The following is a 19,257-nucleotide window of genomic DNA, read 5'->3' as shown; positions in this document are numbered from 1 at the left end:
TAGTGTTCAACGGGAGGGGGATGTAGGTCGCAGGGAGCACAGATCGATACTTTATTTCAACATATTTAGCGTCACCTGAGTTAAGAGCGGGAGGCCTCCACTAATTCAGATTCATGCTGGAGCCTCTGATGCTATCATTAATTCCCGATAAGAAAGGACCGTTGTACTGCCTTCTTTAATCTCTGACAGATCCTTCAGCATCGATCAATAGCCTTTCACTTTTTTGTTGTTGTTCCAAAGAGAAGATTGATTGCCGGGAGTAGCCCGGTGTTCAACTCCACTTCTCTCCAACTTCTCATTATTGCTCCAATTAAGCCTTCTCTAAGGATTTTAAGAGGGGGGAGACATACAAATATATTGACCCCCCCTCACCCAGGTTCACATCAAGTTCCGTATGCTGGCCAGAACAACCTTGGCTCCAACTTTATTACAGTCAAGGCGTAGGACAGCGTTTGAAGCGAGAGGATTACGCCGGCAGGGACGAGTGTGTGGGAAACGGAGGGAAGGACGGAGTGTTGGGGGAGGAGTCGCGATGCTTGCCAGTGAGGAGGAAATAATCACAATGTTGCCTGCTCATGAATTATGAAGCAGCCCCCTTACGCTTTTAGCTCCAAATGCTGCATTTTCATGTGTGGGTCTGTAGCCCGGGTGCCTGTGTGTTTCCTTTTTTTGGACAGCTGTGTAACTGCTGATAGGCAAGACTGCGCAAGCTGATCAAGTAGAGACTAACCCAGAGTAGAATGAGCAGAGCAGAGCAGAGAAGAGCAGAGCAGAGCGGGTAGCAGCAGTCTCCTCTCTCGTAGCAGTGGCAGTGGAGGAAACAGCAGCACTGGGATCACAGACAGAAGCAGCAACAGCAAAAACTCTCCAGCCTTTTACTTCTCCCCTCCCCTCTCTTCTTCTTCTTTCGGAGTAGTTGTCTGCACTGAGGAGCAACACGGAGGAACGAGCAGAGAGACAAGTGGACCCAGAGCTTGTAGCTGTAACCAAAAAAGACCCAAACGCAGACCTGGCTGCCCACATGCCGATCGAATTTGTTTGCAAAATCAAATTTGCAGAGGAGGATGAGAAGCAGAAAGACAAGCAGGAGGGGGACAGGGAGAGCCTGATTGAGGAAAGCTGCACACCTCCAGCCAAGGACTTGGTTGGCTTCGCCAACTCCTGTTCTCTCCACGGGATTAACCACATCCTCGTCTCTGGGCGCCTGGGCATCCGACAGACCCTGTGGGCACTGGCCTTCCTGGCGTCCCTTGCCCTCTTCATCTACCAAGCGGCGAAGTGTGCCATCTCGTACTTGGAGCACCCCCACGTCACAGCTCTGAATGAGGAAGCCACGCCAGAGATGGTGTTCCCCGCCGTGACCATCTGCAACATCAACCGCTTCCGGTTCTCTGCTCTCACCGATGCCGACATCTATCACCTGGCAAACCTGACAGGGCTGCCCCCTAAAAACAAGGATGGGCACAAGCCAACTGATCTGGAGTACCCAGCCCCTGACATGCAAGACATCTTCAACAGGACGGGGCATCAGCTGGATGAGATGCTGAAGAGCTGTAACTTCAGCGGGCAGAACTGCTCGGCAGAGGACTTCTCTGTGGTGAGTTAGAAAGTTTCTCATAGAGTTCACTTGTTTTGCCTCCACTGTGTTTAGCTTGACTGAGGTTTCTCAGTAAGAAAAGGACAGGGAGGTCAGTACAATATACTGTACTAGACATGCTGTTACCTTAGTGTCTCTTAGGGCACCTTTCCTGTGTTGATTTGAACCTTCCCTCTGGTGTAAAAAAATAAAAATAAAGACAACTTTTTGTCCTAAAGATAATTGAAATCCCATTCTTCGTGTTGTGGTAAATCTAAGAGTTGTGTGTTATTTCCAGAAGTCAATGTATTTTCCAAAAATAGAATTCAGGAGTGTTGTCACAGCAGCTTTCCGTTCTGAGAAGCAACAGTTTTCTCCTACCTTGTGAATTTTCATGGAACAACTACTTCAGCACTTTCCCTGAAAGGAAATAGAAAAGGCTTGATCTGCCTGTTCTCTTTTGTCTGACTAACTGTGGTTTTATACTGCCTCCAATATCAGAAGCGCAGAGTCCATGGCAACAAAATCATCTTTTTAAATAAGCAACTCTGTCTCGTTTTTTCCGTCTCCCTCTCACTAGCTTTTCCATGCCTCTTACTCTTCTTATTTTTCTCTTTCTCTTTCTCTCTCTTGCCGCTCTGTCTCACACTGCCTGTCTCTCTCTCACTACTCCTCTCCATGTCTCTCTTCCTCTCTCTCTCTCTCTCTCTCTCTCTCTCTCTCTCTCTCTCTCTCTCTCTCTGGCATTACAGAACGCCAACCTCTTTCAGAGCTCTTTTACCTTTCAGGGAGTGAGGAGTAATGTTCCACCAACGTTGTATTTCAATCTCACTGCTGTTAAGATAAAATATTTAGAGACAGACAGACATGATTTTTGCATTAGCTAGATTGACTAAAAGGAATGAAACAATTTCCATAAGCTTCTCACATCCGGTCAGACTGTGTTTGTGTGTGTTTTTGTTTATGACTGTGTTGGGGTGTTTATGCCTGTTCGTGTGTGTGAGAGAGTGAGTATGAGTATGTGTAGGTTATGTATTACGTAGTAGCTGGATTCCTCTCTCTCTCCCCAGCTAGAATCGCTCTGGTGATGATGGATTGGTTGTGTCAAGTCCTAATTGGTGGTGTTGAACATTGATAGGCACACCTTTCTGGGACCCAAGCCTGCCTTCCTATCAGAATGAGAGCACAGTATAACCTTTCAAAATCCATGTCACAGAGACTTTTGTCACTGCGGTAACAATAGATTAACATTTATTGTCTCTTTATAGTATTTTATCTTATATCATTCTAGTTCACACCAGATTATCTGTAACTTCACAATATGATTTTCTAGGAAAGGTCTTTTTCATCATTCAGCAGTGTAGCATTACAAAGTTTTAAAAGCATTGGGGGAGAATGCGGCATGAAGTTGGTCTGTCATGCAGGCGTGACTGAATGTTTTGAAGGTTCCTTTGCAACCGGTTAGCGAGAATGTTCTCTGACAGGATGACAGTCTCTCTTCCTCTAAGTACACAAATTACGTGACAATTGTGACATCTAGGAATCATCTGTCTCTCCTCAGCTTCTGAAACCTCGGCAGGTCTCCTTGGACAGTGGAGCACCTCACACACATTCAAATCTTTCTGAAGTGTCCCAAGATGCTGTTTCATCTCTTTTGGCTATTTGCATGTGGGGTGGAGTGGGATGGGTTGGGGGGACATGCTGTCAGTTAGATTTGTTACAGGCTTCTTGCTGCCTCCACGCATGACAAATCATTTACTCCAGTCCCAAGGGCAGGGCAACTGGGGAGGCGTGTGGAGACGAGGTAGAGAACGCCGGAAAGAGAGAGAGACAGAGAGAGGACAGAGATGGACATGTGCTGTTGTAGCTGTTGTAACGCTACCACACACAGCAGTGAGAACACGCGGGCTCACACGCAGCTTCCTCCAGTTCGCATGAGCGTGTGAGTCTCGGAGGGATTGTGGAGACAGATTATTGTCTATGGAAGGCTTCCTAATTAAACAAACCCCTTATTACAGGTGATGTGATATTAATCACACCCATGTGAATGCATTTACACACATTTGCACGGACACATGCACACACACGAACACACAACCACCATCATCGTTTTCCCACAACAGTGAGTTGCCATGGATCAAACCACTAACCCCAGGGGCCCTATTTTAACGATCTGAAACGCAAGTATCAAAATGCAAAGCGCAAGTAACTTTGTGGGCGGGACTCCGGCACGGTTGCTATTTTGCCGGCGGGATAAATGACTTTGCGCCTGGCGCAAATCTAAAATGGGTTGGTCCGAAGTAGCTACATTACTAATGGGTGTGGTTTGGGCGTAACGTGCAATAAACCAATCTGAGCGTCATCTCACATTCCCTTTAAAAGCAGCGCTTGTTCCATGGCGGATTGCTATTATAACGGCGGATTTGCCAGGCGCACGCCAGGAGCGGTTCACAGCCGAGGAGACCGACGTTCTAGACAGGGCCGTAACAGATAGAAAAGTGACATTGTATGGGAAAGGCAGAGCAGTTTTCTCATTGCACTAAATTGCCCGCTCATGCTGCTCACTCAAATTCTTATTTTTATATATATATTTTTTTTTTTATTGTTAGATTTTTTAATTGTTTAGTTCTTAGAATTAGTTTAACTATTGTACTTTTTTACTTAATTTAAGACCTGTATATGTTTATTGTTTGCACATTCCTGCCACAGTAAATTCCGTGTTTGTGTAACTTAGGCTACATGGCGAATAAACCGAATTCTGATTCTGATGGAGATGAGAGAAGAAACCCACCCAAATTAGCTTCGGTTAAACATGCGTGGGAGGAAATTGCCACAATTGTTACAAATCAAGTTCACATACATAGAGATTTCTCATGAAAATCTTTTTATAATCATTGAAGAAATGTAACACGCCATAAATCAAAACAATGTAACGTAGCTTCGCAGAAAGAAGCCCCTGGCCTCGCCAGCAGTGCGCACGGACCAAGCTTGCGCCCTTAAAATAGCATCTGAATAACGCGCCATTGACTTTAGACTACGTTTTTCCTGGTCAGTTGCGTAATTGTTTTTCTGAAACTGCAAAATAGCACCAGGGAACGTTTGCGCCGGAACACGCCTACTTTTTTCGCTGAACCGCCCCCGGGAGTGCAAAGTAATTCCCTAATTTACCAACTTGCGTCTGTGGAGGGAAAAGTCCGCTTTGCGTCGAGTGCAAACTCGGAATGATACTTGCGTCGTTGACAAAGTCAATTGCGCTGGGTGCAAGATAGGGCCCCAGATGTTTTCTTTAGGTAATGAGTGCAAAGATACCTTTTGGGGTCTGTATTATGAAGTGTCATTGCGAGGCTTCTTGTAATTTAGGCATTTGTAAACACATTGTATTTACATTCCCTCCTGAAAATGATACCAAATTTAATTCCATTGTCATTGATGTTGTGGTTTACTTGTGTTACTGCATGGCTATTGATCTCAGAAAAAATATTTTGTTTGGATTTATTTCCAGACCATTTGAATCACTGAATATTGAGAGAAAATACCATTTTGTTGAGGTAGAAATATATTCAATGACATTTATATACTTTTTGGTTGAACAAGAACAAGAATTGGAACAATTCTTCAGCTGTGTTCACTTTGTCATTGTACTTTAATATCCATCCATATTTGTTTAATTATGTGGTAAGTAGATATAATTTACATTATTCTTATAGATTCACCAATCAATATTAAAGTTGTGACATTCAAATACAAAAAATCTCTCTGTAAGAAAGACAAAAATATCTAGACAGGTCTGATATAGTCACGTCTCCTAAATTTGCTTTCCTCTAAACACAACATTGTGAAACCTTGTTTTACCTCACCATATAATGCCATGGTGTACAATTAAAGACGATGTTATTGACAGAATCATCCTAATACAGATAAATATGATTCAACAGGCGACTGAATTAATAGATTAGTTTTTCTTCTCTGTGTTGTCTCTTATAATAATGGTTAAGTTTTGTCTGGGCTGATCTGACTTCCACATCTTCATGGTAGGAAGCCCTCTGGCTCTCTAAACTGTCGCGCCCGCTGTGTTTGCTCTGACTCTCAGCTCTGTTTGCACCTGCGTTATCGGATTTTCCTCTCAGATAAAACAGACATTTTCTGCATGTGCTCATGGGGTTAACAAAGTGGCTATTTGTTGGTTGGTATATGTGTCTGTGAGAGTGTGGATATGTGGTTATCGCTATACAATCTTGCTTGATAGTGGCACCATTAAAAGTCCTGCTTCTGTTTTAAAGGCCTCGGTGAGAGTCTGTTTGAATAGATAATTGAATATTTTGCTGCTATGAAATTTGGTGATGAGTTGATTGAAATCAGACATTCTTCCAGTTTGATTAAGTCATGAGTGCTGGAAGAAGACTGTGGTCGATCAATAGATGTCATACTGAGCGATGTCACATAGTTATGTTTTGGGAAAGGACTGAAACCTTGTTGTTGTTGATTTGGGCATGGTTTTAAGACACACATTACATTTCTTGCCATATGATCAATTTAGGTTTTCCTAGCTAACAGCACACAAGCAGTTGATATCAACAGATATGCTATCATCCACACAAACCCAAGGCTTTAAGATATGAAAATAAACACATTAAGGCCGTATGTTTTTATCCTTCTGTCTCTTAGATCTGCCTGTCTCGTTTGTGAAACATTTCCTCTGCACAGTTTTTTTGTGTGTGTTTGTATATTAGGTTGTATGTGTGATTACTTGTCTGTGGTCATGTGGTTGTGTGTGTGTGTGTGTGTGTGTGTGTGTGTGTGTGTGTGTACGTGTGTGTGTGTGTATGTGGTTGTCTGTAGTCTATGTGTGTGGGTGGCTGTGTAGTTGTGTTTGTGGTTGTGTGTGGGTTTGTTTGTTGGTGGAGTCGTGTGTGAGGTTGTGTGGTGTAGTTGTGTGTGTGAGGTTGTGTGTGCGTGTATGCATGTGTGTGTAGGTGTGTGTAGGGTTTTGTGTGTGCTGGGTTGGTTTGGCACCCTTGTCCCCCCTGCCTGTCTCTCCATGGCGACAAGTCTGTGGGAGGAGAGAGACTGCTGCACATGAGCAGATGAGTGTGAGAGGGACAGGAGGTCCTGGTGGACTCACTGTCTAGCAACCCCCCCCCCCCCCCACACACACACACACACAACCCTTCACAGCAGAGAACAGGGGACCGTGAAAGTGACTGCTTTTCTAGAGTGCTCTATCCCAAACAGCCTGTCAATTAGGTAGTGTAGAGCTCTCCCCCCATCTCCCCCACCCCCCTCCCACAACCCGGCCAGCTAGGTTCCACTTCTGATCCATTCTCAAAGCCTCGTCCCTCAGAGCTGCAGCCCAGAGGTCCACCAGTTACTACCCCTCCTCACCACCACCCCCTGCTCCTACAGATGTAAACTACACCCATGGCAGTCCCTGATGCTGCTCCTCTGATGGGGTTATGCATGAGCAAGGACCTTCTCGCTACCCTCCTTCTGCTAAATTTCCTTCTTTCCTCCTCTTTCTCTCTTCCTCTCCTACTCTTGTTCCTTCTTCTCCTCCTTCTCTCCTTCTTCTCCTCTTCTCCTCCCCCTTCTCCTCTTCTGCTCTTCTTATTCTCCTTCTCTCCTCCTCCTTCTCTCCCACTCTTCCTCTCCTCTGAGCCAGCTTCGGAAATGAATCCCAGTGCTTCATTTACCAGATGTGCATCTTCAACACCCAATCAGATAACCCCCACCTGTGACCTGAGGATGTCAGGGAAGCCAAGGACTGGAGAAAGATGATAGAGAAAGAAAGTTGTTTTATTTTGGTGGTGCTGATTTAAAGCTTTTACTGCTTGGTTTGTGGGCACATTCTAGATGAAGGGAATTTACAGCTTAGAGATGGCTTTTAACTCAACGATATCTTCCTCCTATGCTCTGATGCAGCTCACCCCCTCTCCAACCCCTGGGACTCCTTTACCAGCACAGACATTTGTCTCTCTCTGACAAGTAGAGCACCAAGTCGCTGGTGGTGTTAATGTGTGCATTTCGACCAGTGTTTAGGTGTGTGTTTTTAGAAATTGAAGTGTGTGTATGTGTGCGTGCACTCACATGTACCGGTATTTGTTCTTATACATGGAGTAAGATTTTGTTCACAAGATTGATAATAGCACCCAACTCTGCCCCCCCCCCCCCCCCCCCCCATGCCCCCAACCCCACCCGAATCAATACATCCTTCAGTCAGATTGCTTCCCAGCCCTTAAGCCTGGTGTGACTAATTATCTTGTGCCTTTGTCTTAGGCTGACTCTCAGCTGCATTTGTTAATGCCGTCAGAGTTGGGTAAGAGTTTGGTTCCAGAGCAACATAAGACATTAGAGTGGACCAAGGCAGTCAAAAATACAACAGTCAGGCCTCATGTACATTCGCAAACGTAGCGTTATTAGCGCCATGGCCAACCCGCAGATTGCGCACTCTGTGATACTTCAGTTTACGTCGTATTTACGAAACTTGCAGGTCATCAGGTAATCAGCGCCTTTCTCCGCCCACTATACCGTACATTGCGAGCATTTAAACGAGCAATTGAATGGGCCTCCTTCTTTCTCTCTATCATGGATCAGCCACCAAAGTCAAAACAGCAATGACTGTTTGAAGTGATCCTGATGCCAATATTTGTAATGTAGCGAAGAGTTTAACAACTGCTGGAATGGAATGTGAACGCTGAGTCGAAGATTCGATGTAATCTTTGATTTCTTCCAGTAACTGTAATATTGCATGGCTACTTAATCTGTAACGCGTAATGATTTCGTGTTCACTAAACTCAAAAAGTGTGATCCTTGTGGCAACAATTATTTTGCCTATGTCTTCGTCTTGCTGCCATTTCACTAGGAGGCATATGCGCATCCTGGTTTACGCCTGCTTTTAACAGGCGGAGAATTTTCACCGCAAAATAGAGTTGCGCTTTCACAAGCGGGTTTTGTACATACCGCGGAATACATAATTAGGCGCACTTTACGCATCCCCTCCCATCTCTTTATGGGAAACTCCCACTTTCGGCTTGACCCTCCCGTGAATGAATATGCATGACACGGAAAAGCGCAATTTGCCATTTTCAGTTCCCGCGACAGGCAGTCTGCGCTTTTACCTCAGTGCGGCATGTTTGTACATACCTCGCCATGCTTTTACGCGCAAATTGCGAAACAAATACGCCTGAAGTGGGCGCAAAAGCGTTAGTACATGAGGCCCTCAGTGTTATATTGCAATTTATAATACGGGTGGTTGAAATCAAGCATTCTGATTGGTTGAGAGTGAGTCACGGGGTGTGCTTTATTAAGCATAAAGTACTGTACGGTGTACAGGTGTTTACAGTACGCCTGTTTACATTTGCCTTAAAATGGAGTGTTCCATATTAGTGCGCACTCAAAATAAAGGTTACATTTTTGTTTGTCATTGGTAATTTTCGTCGTCACTTGGTTGTCATTTTGTTGTCATTTCAAGATTAACAGTAAGCAAACATGTTTCATGTTAACTTCGATCTTTTGGGGGGAAGAACTTTTGATGAGTGGTTAGCCGAAGATGAGAGAGCAAGAGTGAGCAAGAGTGGTCGAAAGCAATGTCATCAGAGACGAAGGGGACATGAGAAACGTTTTCCATGGATGCACAATTAGTGGAAATATCCAAATCAATATAAGCAAACCGTAACATGTTTAGACCTAATGTTTAAAATAAATATTATTTTATTGAAAGTGTCCCATTGTCATTGTTGTTATTTTAAAGGCAGCTTTTATGAAATGAGCAAAGTCAATTGCGAGATCTAGCTAGCTAGCTAGGCTAACAAACGTGAAGTTCACAATGCTGTTTGTCCGTTGCATAGCAACAGCCACTGTTTACAGGGACTATTTTCTCTCGGCTACTGAAATGTGATACACAATGTTTGTTGTCTATAACTATTTTGTGCTGAAAGGCAGCTCACAGGCGTAATGCTCAGAACAGACAGCTCTCCTTTCTTCACCTCCCATTGTTTGGAAATGGTTTTTGTTCTTTCTGCAGTTATACTGGTTGATGTACAGTGTTTACAATCTTGACGTTTGCAGTGTACATGCTGGGATTATAAAAGCCTTTTGACCAAGGTTACCCAGGTATACTTTCCATCCTTCAAGAATCCTGGGCAAGCTTTTATTTTTGTCCCTGAATACATTAGTGGAAATGGTAGTGAAAAATTCATCAAGCCAGCTCTTAGACCACTCGGATAGGCCTAATGGATGCGTGGCTCCGGATGCCTTTTACCCATATCGCTTAATTACTTTGAGAGACAGCATATGTTTAAATTTAAAAGACATTTCAAATACAAAAATCGTTGCGCAGTGATTTAGATGAAAATGTCAGTGATCGCTTGGGCTAGCGTTGGAAACAGCGAATGGAAATAGAAATGAGAAATGAAATAGCATCACAAATGTCACTGTGATTATGCTACCTAGACGCAGCTCAGTTTGCACTCACGCGTAGGTATCTGCTTTTCTGGACAACTGGCCTGTGTTCTGAATTATGTCGAATGTCACAAACATGGTTTGGACTCTGACTGATCTTTGGAGTGTGTGCTCCCGCAGTTGAATACATTACCCAACAACTTCCCCTAATGTCTGCATAATCCGCATACATTGTTTTTCTTAGTAGGCCTACTCAGGAAAACGCGTGAAGCAATTTTTTATTTTTTGCATGTTATTTACCCTTAGCTTGAGAAATATTGATGCCAACAAGGTATGACCTACTTCAGAGAAACATAAAAGTGTAATGACAGGTGTGAGATTCTGTCTGAACCAGTAATAACCGATCAAGTCCTGGGTCTTGGTAAGCAGCTCTCCAGCGTGTCCGTCACAAGGTGCAGCCTTTGTGGCATTGCCTGGTTGGTCCCTTAGGAGTCGCCTGAGATGAATTGTCAAATGGTGTCTGAGTGTTGAGGCCACAGCAAAGACTCTGCCTCCGGCTGACCATCGACACCAACCACTCATATTGCTTCCTGGTAGGTCTCTATCACGACACGCTCTGCAGTCTGTATGCCTGTGCCACACAGAGGAGGATTGAGTCAAATAATGTAGTTGTGCTTCAGTGGTCTCTCTCCAGTGTCCCAGTTGCCATTATTGCAATTAAGCAAAGTAAAATACATATGTGACTGTAGCATTGAGTACTAAATGTTACAAGGTCAAAATTACTAAACGTTGGCATAACTGCCATTACCTGCTGTGTGAAATATATTGACACAAATCCAGACAAAAAATAAATAATAAATTGGCCAATTATCCCATTATTCATTCTCAGAATTTTTTATAAAAATAAATCTAATAATTTGTCCATACAGGTGAAATGTTTCTCAAGTACTAAGTGATAGAAAACCTGTCAGGGTAAAACGTTGACAGCAGGATGTGAAGCAGACAGCTCTCAGACTGTTTCAATACTGACTAACCACTCAACCTTCAGGTGCAGCAGAATGTCACCTGATTTATCTTGCAGTCTTGATTTGCCACCTCTCAAATCAAGACCCCCCAAGTGAGTAGGGAGGAGTTCTGAGGAAGAAATGTAATAAGCTGACGAAAGAAGAACCGAATTACTCGCACATTTGATTTTAATATGAGATGAGTACAGCATCTTGTATTTGTTTATTTAATCAGTGTTGAGCACCCATGCTGTTAAATATGAATGTGTATACAGGAATACACACTGATTTGCTCAATATGTATTATGCAAAATAAACTCTGAGAAACGTTTGAATTCTCAGTTCCTGGATGACTTGACGTTTGTCACCATGATGATGTAATGTCCTACGTTACTCAACAAGCAGACGAGGCTGTTTGTCAGGTCTTTGGAGGAATATTCATGAAAGGTATGGGACATGGAATATTTGTTTTTATTAGTGGTGCCCACATAGGCCCTAACCAGTTAGACTTTTCTGCTCCCTCCCAACTAAGGCCACTCAAATTCATGTATTTCATTCCCCTACAGTAACTCCAGTTGGCAATGCTTTGGTGTCTGCGCAGTTTGTCTTGCACACTTTGCCCTTTAGTGGTAAGTGGTGTGCTTGAACCGCTATCTGTGCTGCCCTCCACCTAGAAAGTGTCAAGATTAATTCTGTTGTCCTAATGTATGCTAATGAGAAAGTTGTGTGCGTTTGGTTGTCAATAACCTGAAATACGGCCATGCTCTCTAAATGCTGGTTGTGTTCAATAACCTATTAAAGTTGAATCACAGATAACTTGGCCTGCATCAGGAAAGCAATCTGAAATTTGTGCTGACATTGATCCAGTGGAGAAGAGGGCCTATTGGTCCGATTAACACTCTGGCCCCGAGGGGGGAGGGAGAGGGAGGGGGAGGGTGGGGGGGCATTAATAGTATAATAGAACACTGTCCTAGATTTGCCCAAGCAATCATATAAAACATTCGTGTTTACATGCCCCACATGTTATGGAACTGTCAGTCCCTTCTTCAAATACAACAAGCATGTATGCTGTGTTGTATGTTGTTTGTTAGAAGTTTTTTTTTGTCACACATGTTACACTTAGATGTTCGTTTTATGATAGGATAATGTTAGAAGTTGGACATTTGTATGAAAATGTTCCAAAGAATGGAAATGGCCTTCTTTTCTACAATCTGCCAGCCACCCTGGAATAAAACGATGATGGCAAATTTGCTAATTCATCAATTTCATAAGATACACTGTGATGAAGGCATCATGTAGAATGGATATGGCGGGTAATGAGGACTGGCATCAGTGTTTGTGTTTACGTGTGCCCTTGACATTATCTCTGAGGATAAGGAACAGGGTAAAAGCATGCTCCTAAACCAATCTTGAAAATCCAGTCCTGGAGAAAATGTCAACGGGAGTCACTCACAAATCACCAGGCTTTTTTCTCTCTCTTTGACCTTCACAATCTCCACTCTAAAGAGACTAAATGGGATGTTAAAATTTAATTAGTATGTATACCATAGTCAAAGGGACCCTGTGAGACCCGATATATATAATAAATATTTTGGCCATAAAGGCATATTCCTAAACTTAGAATTAATTGCCGCATTTAAGCAATGATAACTAATTAATTCCATGACACACAGCAATAGCGTGGTTGAAATGTGAAATATATACATAACTAGTCAATCCATTGTGCCACAACAAGCTGTACAGCATTAAATCTATTTCACTCTTGAATACCAATGTGTTCTAATAGTTATTATCATAGTTCTTGACAAGAGGCCTAGGACTGTAATATTAATTGTATGCTCTCGAGGAAGTGCAGGATGAAAGGGATCGATAAAAGCTCAGTGTATTATGATATGATTATACACTACAAAGGGTAGCATTAAGTCGACATTGAGAGAGAGAGAGAGAGACAGAGAGACACCAGTTTGAGCGGAGGTGCCACACCTCCTGGCATGAACCTCACTTCGGAAAGAGTCCGTACTTGAGCACAGTGGGAGTTAGAGTGGTCAGCGAGATTGCCTTGTGTCCCTTGCTGTCCAGGCTTGTGCAGGACCAGCTGGCTACAGAGCTAAATTGGAGTTCCCCCCCACACAGACACACACACACCACCACAATCTCTCGTTCCTACCATTCTACTGGGCATGCTCTTGCTACTGGAGGGTTCCAAATGCCAGGCGTTATCTGCCTCATTTCCTGTGTCCCTGACTCAGATAGAAATAAAGTCATGCAGCTCTCCCACATGGAGGAACGCTGCAAAGCGCTGGATTGCCATCAAGACAGGATCAGCGACTACCCACCCATCGTGTGACTGCTGACTTCCATGCCTGTGTTGAGGTGGATGCATGTTCTGCTTCGTGGGAGATACAGTCTGCAAACAAGTTAGAAGACAGATCATAAGATGGATACAATACATCAGTGCGTGTATTAAATATAACCATTTGATTTATAGTAACGATGAATAACAAGTTTATAATTCAAGCATTCTGTTACCTATTTTGAGGCACATGCCGCTGATGAATAGGCTACCACCTCTTGCATAACCTACGTAAGTTTGAATAATGAATCTTCCTGCTGGAAGAATCAAGTTAAGATACCAGGTGAAAATAAATCATAAACTATGGTAACAAACCTGGTTTAATAATGCTCTGAAGAAGTCACCTTTAACCACTGCCATTTCAGATGCGGATAGGGTAGGCGGCAGAACAGATCTCAGTAGACAGAACATGTAGAAATGCCTAATGAATAAAAACTTTCCTCGTCCAAACACTGGAATACATTTCCAAAAATGTGCATCTTATTAGAAAAGGGGGCTGTGGGGTTTGTAGACAAAGGGGTGTGAAAGTGAGAGCAGAAGAGGGACTCAGTGAGATCCCTGTCTGAATATGAACAAGGCTGAGGATCCTGGGAGCCTCCCTTGAGTTGGTTTAATAAACATGCATTGACTATGGATGGAACTGCCTCTTTCAACCTCCATCCTGTCCTGGCTAGCCATTGGACATCAAATGGATTACAGCCCTATTTATAACAAAGACTACACCAAAACCTTTTTATCGCTATTTCGCTGACCAACAGTTGGACTCATGGAGTTAGGAGTATGCGTGGGTATACACGTGGGTGGGCCTGGAATGAGCCATGCGTGTGACGACATGAACGAGAGATTAATGTTGAGACTTGTGCCAAGACTGAGTATCATCGAGCAGGTACTTAAGGTGACTGCTTGGCGACAGTTTGCCACAGAAATAAATTGACCAAAGCAGTATGTCATCCACTAATGGTCAACCTGCATTATCTGCGGCATGAACATTAAATTTGCCTTGATTCAGCTTCCCACCGCCCGACCCTGAAATTTGCTCTGTAGAGCACCAAACTGCAGGAGAGAAGAGCCTGATTGACAGTCTGTGCTCTGTCTAAAGCATATCTAAACACCCTCTGAGATTAGTTGAAAACTCTCAACTTTTGTATACACTAATACCTACACCTCGAAGCTTTGTGTCTCATTTTGCCCTGGCCTTAAGGGTTGAGTCATGTAATGTAAAACTTCCAGTCTGTGTTCCTCTCAAGTTTTTTTATTATCAGACATTCAATTGAAAGTAAGTTTAAAGTTGTTTTCCTGCTCTGTGGCTCCCCACACTCGGGTTAAACTGTATATATCCATAGCTGATTTCTGAGCCCTCAGGCGCTGTGCTGGATGAAAACGAGGGGAAACGCTTGAATCTGAGATAGCCTCAGTGACAGCCCATGTCCCATACCACCACTTCAATTTACCTTTACAAACAGGCATTTCACTCTCTGTAATATTGGGTTATCGTGTGAAGGTTGTGGCTGGAACTTGCATGGCTCGAAGCACAAAAAGCACCTGACCATACTTCTGTCAAAATGGCAATATAGCAATTTGTTCACCATATTTTCACTGTCAAGGGAAACAGTGTTGATGCATTTCCAATAGCTGCATTGCCTACAGAATCGGGGCCATAGGTCAACTACTGTATCTCATCCCAGAGATATCTTCACACTCCGTTGATCTGCTGATGTATCGTATATTCACAGTTGCTCTCCTGTCCCAAAATATACCAGCAAGTGTTTATCTGTAGGAGCTGATAGTACGCTAATCCCTCTACAGTCTCACAATCCCAGCACATTTAGTTTTCAGGATTACAAGTGGATATATGGAGCATTATCAGGAATCAACCCAATGTGACCTTGGCAGATATGGTGGAAATAGGTGTTGTACATTTGGATAATACAGAAAAACCGGTCTCCATCATTGTGGGGTGTTGTTTGGATAACCAACCTGAATAAGAATCAATGACGTATTGTACTCTATGACATATCTACTTTCTGATGTCAGGAGATCAAAGTCATGGTATGGTTTACACAGGGACTTTGGATTTGGAGACAAGGGATTAAGATTTCCGGTCTGAAGAACATCCAAGAACACCTAAAGGACAAGCTACTGCTCCTCTAAAATATTGATGATGAGATCTTCAAAATATTCCTCAAGGATTCTCCCCACGCTCTCTACTTGAAGATATTTTTATCAGCCACCTAGGATCCATCCAGAGCAATGATTTACACTCCATCTTTTATCTGTCTCATCATCTGTCTGATGCCAGCCGTCTGGAAGCTTCCCTCTGTATAGTCTATTGTCCAATTACAACAGGTTTGGGAGATGGCTGTCCTGCTTCATCCATTTATACGGTTTTGTAGGCAGGGCGACATGTGGTAGGTATGTATCTGTGGAGGGTGGGTTGGGGAGATGGTTTTGGGTGACTGTGGTACATGGGTGAGGTTGTGGTGTTTGTCTCTTAGTTTAGGGGGGGTGTAGAGCTGGGCATGGAGATGGGCAGTAGAGTGTATGATGATGATGATGGTTTTGGTGTTTTCATACTGTTGAGTTCAGAGCAAACACAAAAACAGAACCCAAACATGGGAGATGAAGTGAGATTTAGGCTGGAGTTGGCAGGTTGGAGTTGTGGTCAGATAAGCAGGAAGATGAGTAATTATCCTGAGCACAAGGAAAGATAGTACAAACTTGAAATTAAAACATTAAGAACTAAACACTATCTATGGAGGTCTAAAGCATGGTGTGCAGGATCCAGGCGAGTGAACAGCAGGACAGGAACACAAATGCAGAGAGACCAACGGGGCACAAAAGGAGAGGGAAGCCCATAGAAACACAAGGAAAGACACTGGAGCACGGTTGCGGTGCGTGCTAGTTGAGCTGGCATGGCTGTTGGTGGGGGGGTTGGTGGGTAGGTGTGGGAGGGAAGGTTAGTATTAATTTCCTTACTGTGAGAACCATGGTTCTTTGTTCTCCCTTCTCCCTCAAGGTACTTTGATCAAATCCTTGTGTGATTAGACACTGACCCTGACATGACAGGCTTGAGAACTTGCAAAAGAAACAGGGAGAAAATAAAAGAGAGAAGAAAAAAAAAACTGTGTCTGATCTGACAGGTAAACCTGGAAAAGAAGAGTCCGAATTATTCTGACAGCGTCTTTCCTCCACATCAGCAGTGTCTTGTGGGTAATAAAGATTTCATGTATTCATTTTATTCTGGCAAAAATTGCAATCTATAATGACCTGACATTTCTTTAAAAATACTAGCCAAGAGGCTCATGATTTGAATGTTAACCAGGATCCAGTCTGACTAAGGTATAACCTTGCTTTGCTTTCCATGTGAGACAACGTACATAACTGTGTTTGAATGTAAAGATAGATTAGTAATTTTGGAAATCTTCATGTAATAAAAAAAAATTATGATGTAAGTATTAACAGGTGAGCTGATACAGTTCACCATTTGTATAAAGCCACTTTGTTAGTCTTCTACATATTTGTGTTGATTTGTGTGTGTGCATCATGAATATAAGACGTTTGTGTTTTCCTGCATGTCTGTTGGCTCTCCTCGTCACCTCACTGGAAATACTTGGGCAGAAACTGCTGTGCCACAACTTCAGAAGCTTCCTGTGTCGGTGCATTAAGTTCAGTCTATCAGCTTTGCTGTGGCGAGTCATGGAGATTAGAGAGACGGAGGGAGAGCGAGGAAGAGAGAAACAAAGACAGAGGGAAAAAGAGAGAGAGAGTTGGTAGTTGATTATTTTTGCATTATGTTTGGTTCCTTCCACCATGCATGGAGATGCTTAGTATACTTTAAATGCCTGTCGAATTCTTTATGATGTAGCGTTGTACTTCCTCCGAGGGTACCTCTGTTTCTGGCACAGCCCCCTAATCTCCACTGACAATATCTGAAAGAGTCAGGTATGTCTCTCCAGCTACAGGTGAGGGCTAGGGCTCCACTTCTTGCGAGGAACTCTCACAGACTGTATTTAGAAACTTCTTGAAGATACAAGTACAAGATACTTACAAAAAAGAATGAATGATAGTGATGCATGAAATTACTGCTGTGTTCAACAAAATGTGTCCAGTATCCTCCCTGACAGAGTTGTGAAAGGTTAATTTATGAGTAGCCTACAGAGTCGCTGGTTGTGGTCAGGGAGCTCTCCTCAACAGTTTTTTTATCAGCTCCCGACTACACAATGAATCGGCTGTTCACATGCCAAGTCTTCATGCACAGGCATGACTGATTTTCTGTGTAATGAGACTTTTCTGAAGACCCATAGTCCGTGGTAATGGTTCGGTCAGCACTCCTGGTCAAAATCCCAAATACAACTGCTGATTTCTCCGTCGTGTAACAACCAATCGCAAAACCCAATTGGCACATAAACTCACATTGTAAATACCCTGCCTTAATATACATTGACTGTACATTATATTTGATCATATATATATATTTAGTCATGAAGCAGACACTCTTATCCAGAGCAACTTACAGTAAGTACAGGGACATTCCCCCGAGGCAAGTAGGGTGAAGTGCCTTGCCCAAGGACACAACGTAATTTTTCATGGCTGGGAATCAAACCGGCAACCTTCTGATTACTAGCCCGATTCCCTAACCGCTCAGCCACCTGACTCCCTATATATGAGTAATACTATATACAGTATATACAGTAATTACATATTGGGTACAAGGTCCACATCCTTTAGAAGAGGTGAGAGAGAGAGTGTGAGAGGCCAAAAAGTCTGCTACCAATTAGCAGTGAGATTGAAAACATAGATTTAAGATATTCTTCCTCGAGGCATCCCCCAACATTATCCTGGAATGAGAAAGAGGTGGCATGGAAGCTGGATGGCTCTCAGACATGGTGATGTGAAACGAGAGCTTCATTTATCCTGAGGAAGTGTATTTGTCAGAATCATAGAGGTGTGTCTGTACAAATGGGCAACTTGTCAACACTATTTTCTCTGTTCTCGAGTGCACGTCAGGTTCATATTTCAGGATTGATGTGTAGAGAACATTAGGGGAGTTTTCTCACAGTCGGCCAACACTTCCCCTACATCTGCCTCATCTGCACCATGTTGTGCAGTGAATTCCACAGGATTGATTGTGGAAGCCTACTTAAAGAGATTAATGTAATAACACAGATCAAGTAAGCATGCAAGTTCATTATGAATACTGACCATTAGGAGAATGCAGCATATCTTGTAGTTCAACAAGATGCTCTTTAAAGGCCATGTGACATGTGGTTGTCTTTTGCGTGATGCTCTCTTTGAAAAAAATGTCAGACAGTTTAATGCACCACATATCCTCTGGCTCCCATCCTGCACTACAGAGAAGCCATGTTTGCCTAAACAAAACCTAACCAATATGGAGAAATGCAGACCGGCCCACAAACTACACATTTGTCCCTTTTTACAGAAAGCTGCTGACATTTCCTGCCGTTCCTTTCCAGTTTCCCGCTGGATTATAATAACACTTTTCAACATCATATCCTAAATAACATTCACTCTCCCTCTTTATAAACAACGTTGGGGCGGGTCTCTGTCTTCTGTTGTTCAGCCCCCTGAGGTAAGTCAATCAGCAACTCCCAGCAGTGAGCCAGTCCACTGGCCTCAACTGACCATTTCCTTCCTGACATCCCGGTTGAGGCAGCATCCATTTAGTCTGGGAGACATGGGGAAGTGAAAAACACACGGAATTGATGACTTTGGGAAGTGTGGGAGTGAGGGGCAAACATGTGTTTGCCCCTCACTCTTTAAACTTGTTTAAACATGTTTTCGTCACCCTCATCACAAACACATTTGCAATTCAAAGCGTGGCCCGGGGGTTGGCAGTGTTTATGACAATGCCTAGTGTGATGAAGGATCACATTTGTATCCTGTCACTGGACTGTCACTCAAGTCAC

At 43.3% G+C, this 19,257-nt stretch overlaps 1 protein-coding gene across 1 annotated transcript in view; it reads left to right on the top strand.

Annotated features, from left to right (window-relative positions):
- The first annotated feature begins 1,021 nt into the window (after positions 1 to 1,021).
- Positions 1,022 to 19,257, top strand: part of asic4a (acid-sensing (proton-gated) ion channel family member 4a) — a 99,213-nt gene continuing 80,977 nt past the window's right edge. The window contains exon 1 of the mRNA XM_067254954.1: positions 1,022 to 1,597. Within this exon, the coding sequence (XP_067111055.1) occupies positions 1,022 to 1,597 (576 nt within the window). The remainder of the gene's footprint in view (positions 1,598 to 19,257) is intronic.

The sequence above is a fragment of the Osmerus mordax genome, chromosome 2 (genome assembly GCF_038355195.1).
Source record: "Osmerus mordax isolate fOsmMor3 chromosome 2, fOsmMor3.pri, whole genome shotgun sequence".
NCBI classification, from domain to species: domain Eukaryota; kingdom Metazoa; phylum Chordata; class Actinopteri; order Osmeriformes; family Osmeridae; genus Osmerus; species Osmerus mordax.
The sequence above is the reverse complement of the archived record's forward strand: the minus strand, read 5'-3'. Positions and strand labels throughout refer to the sequence as shown.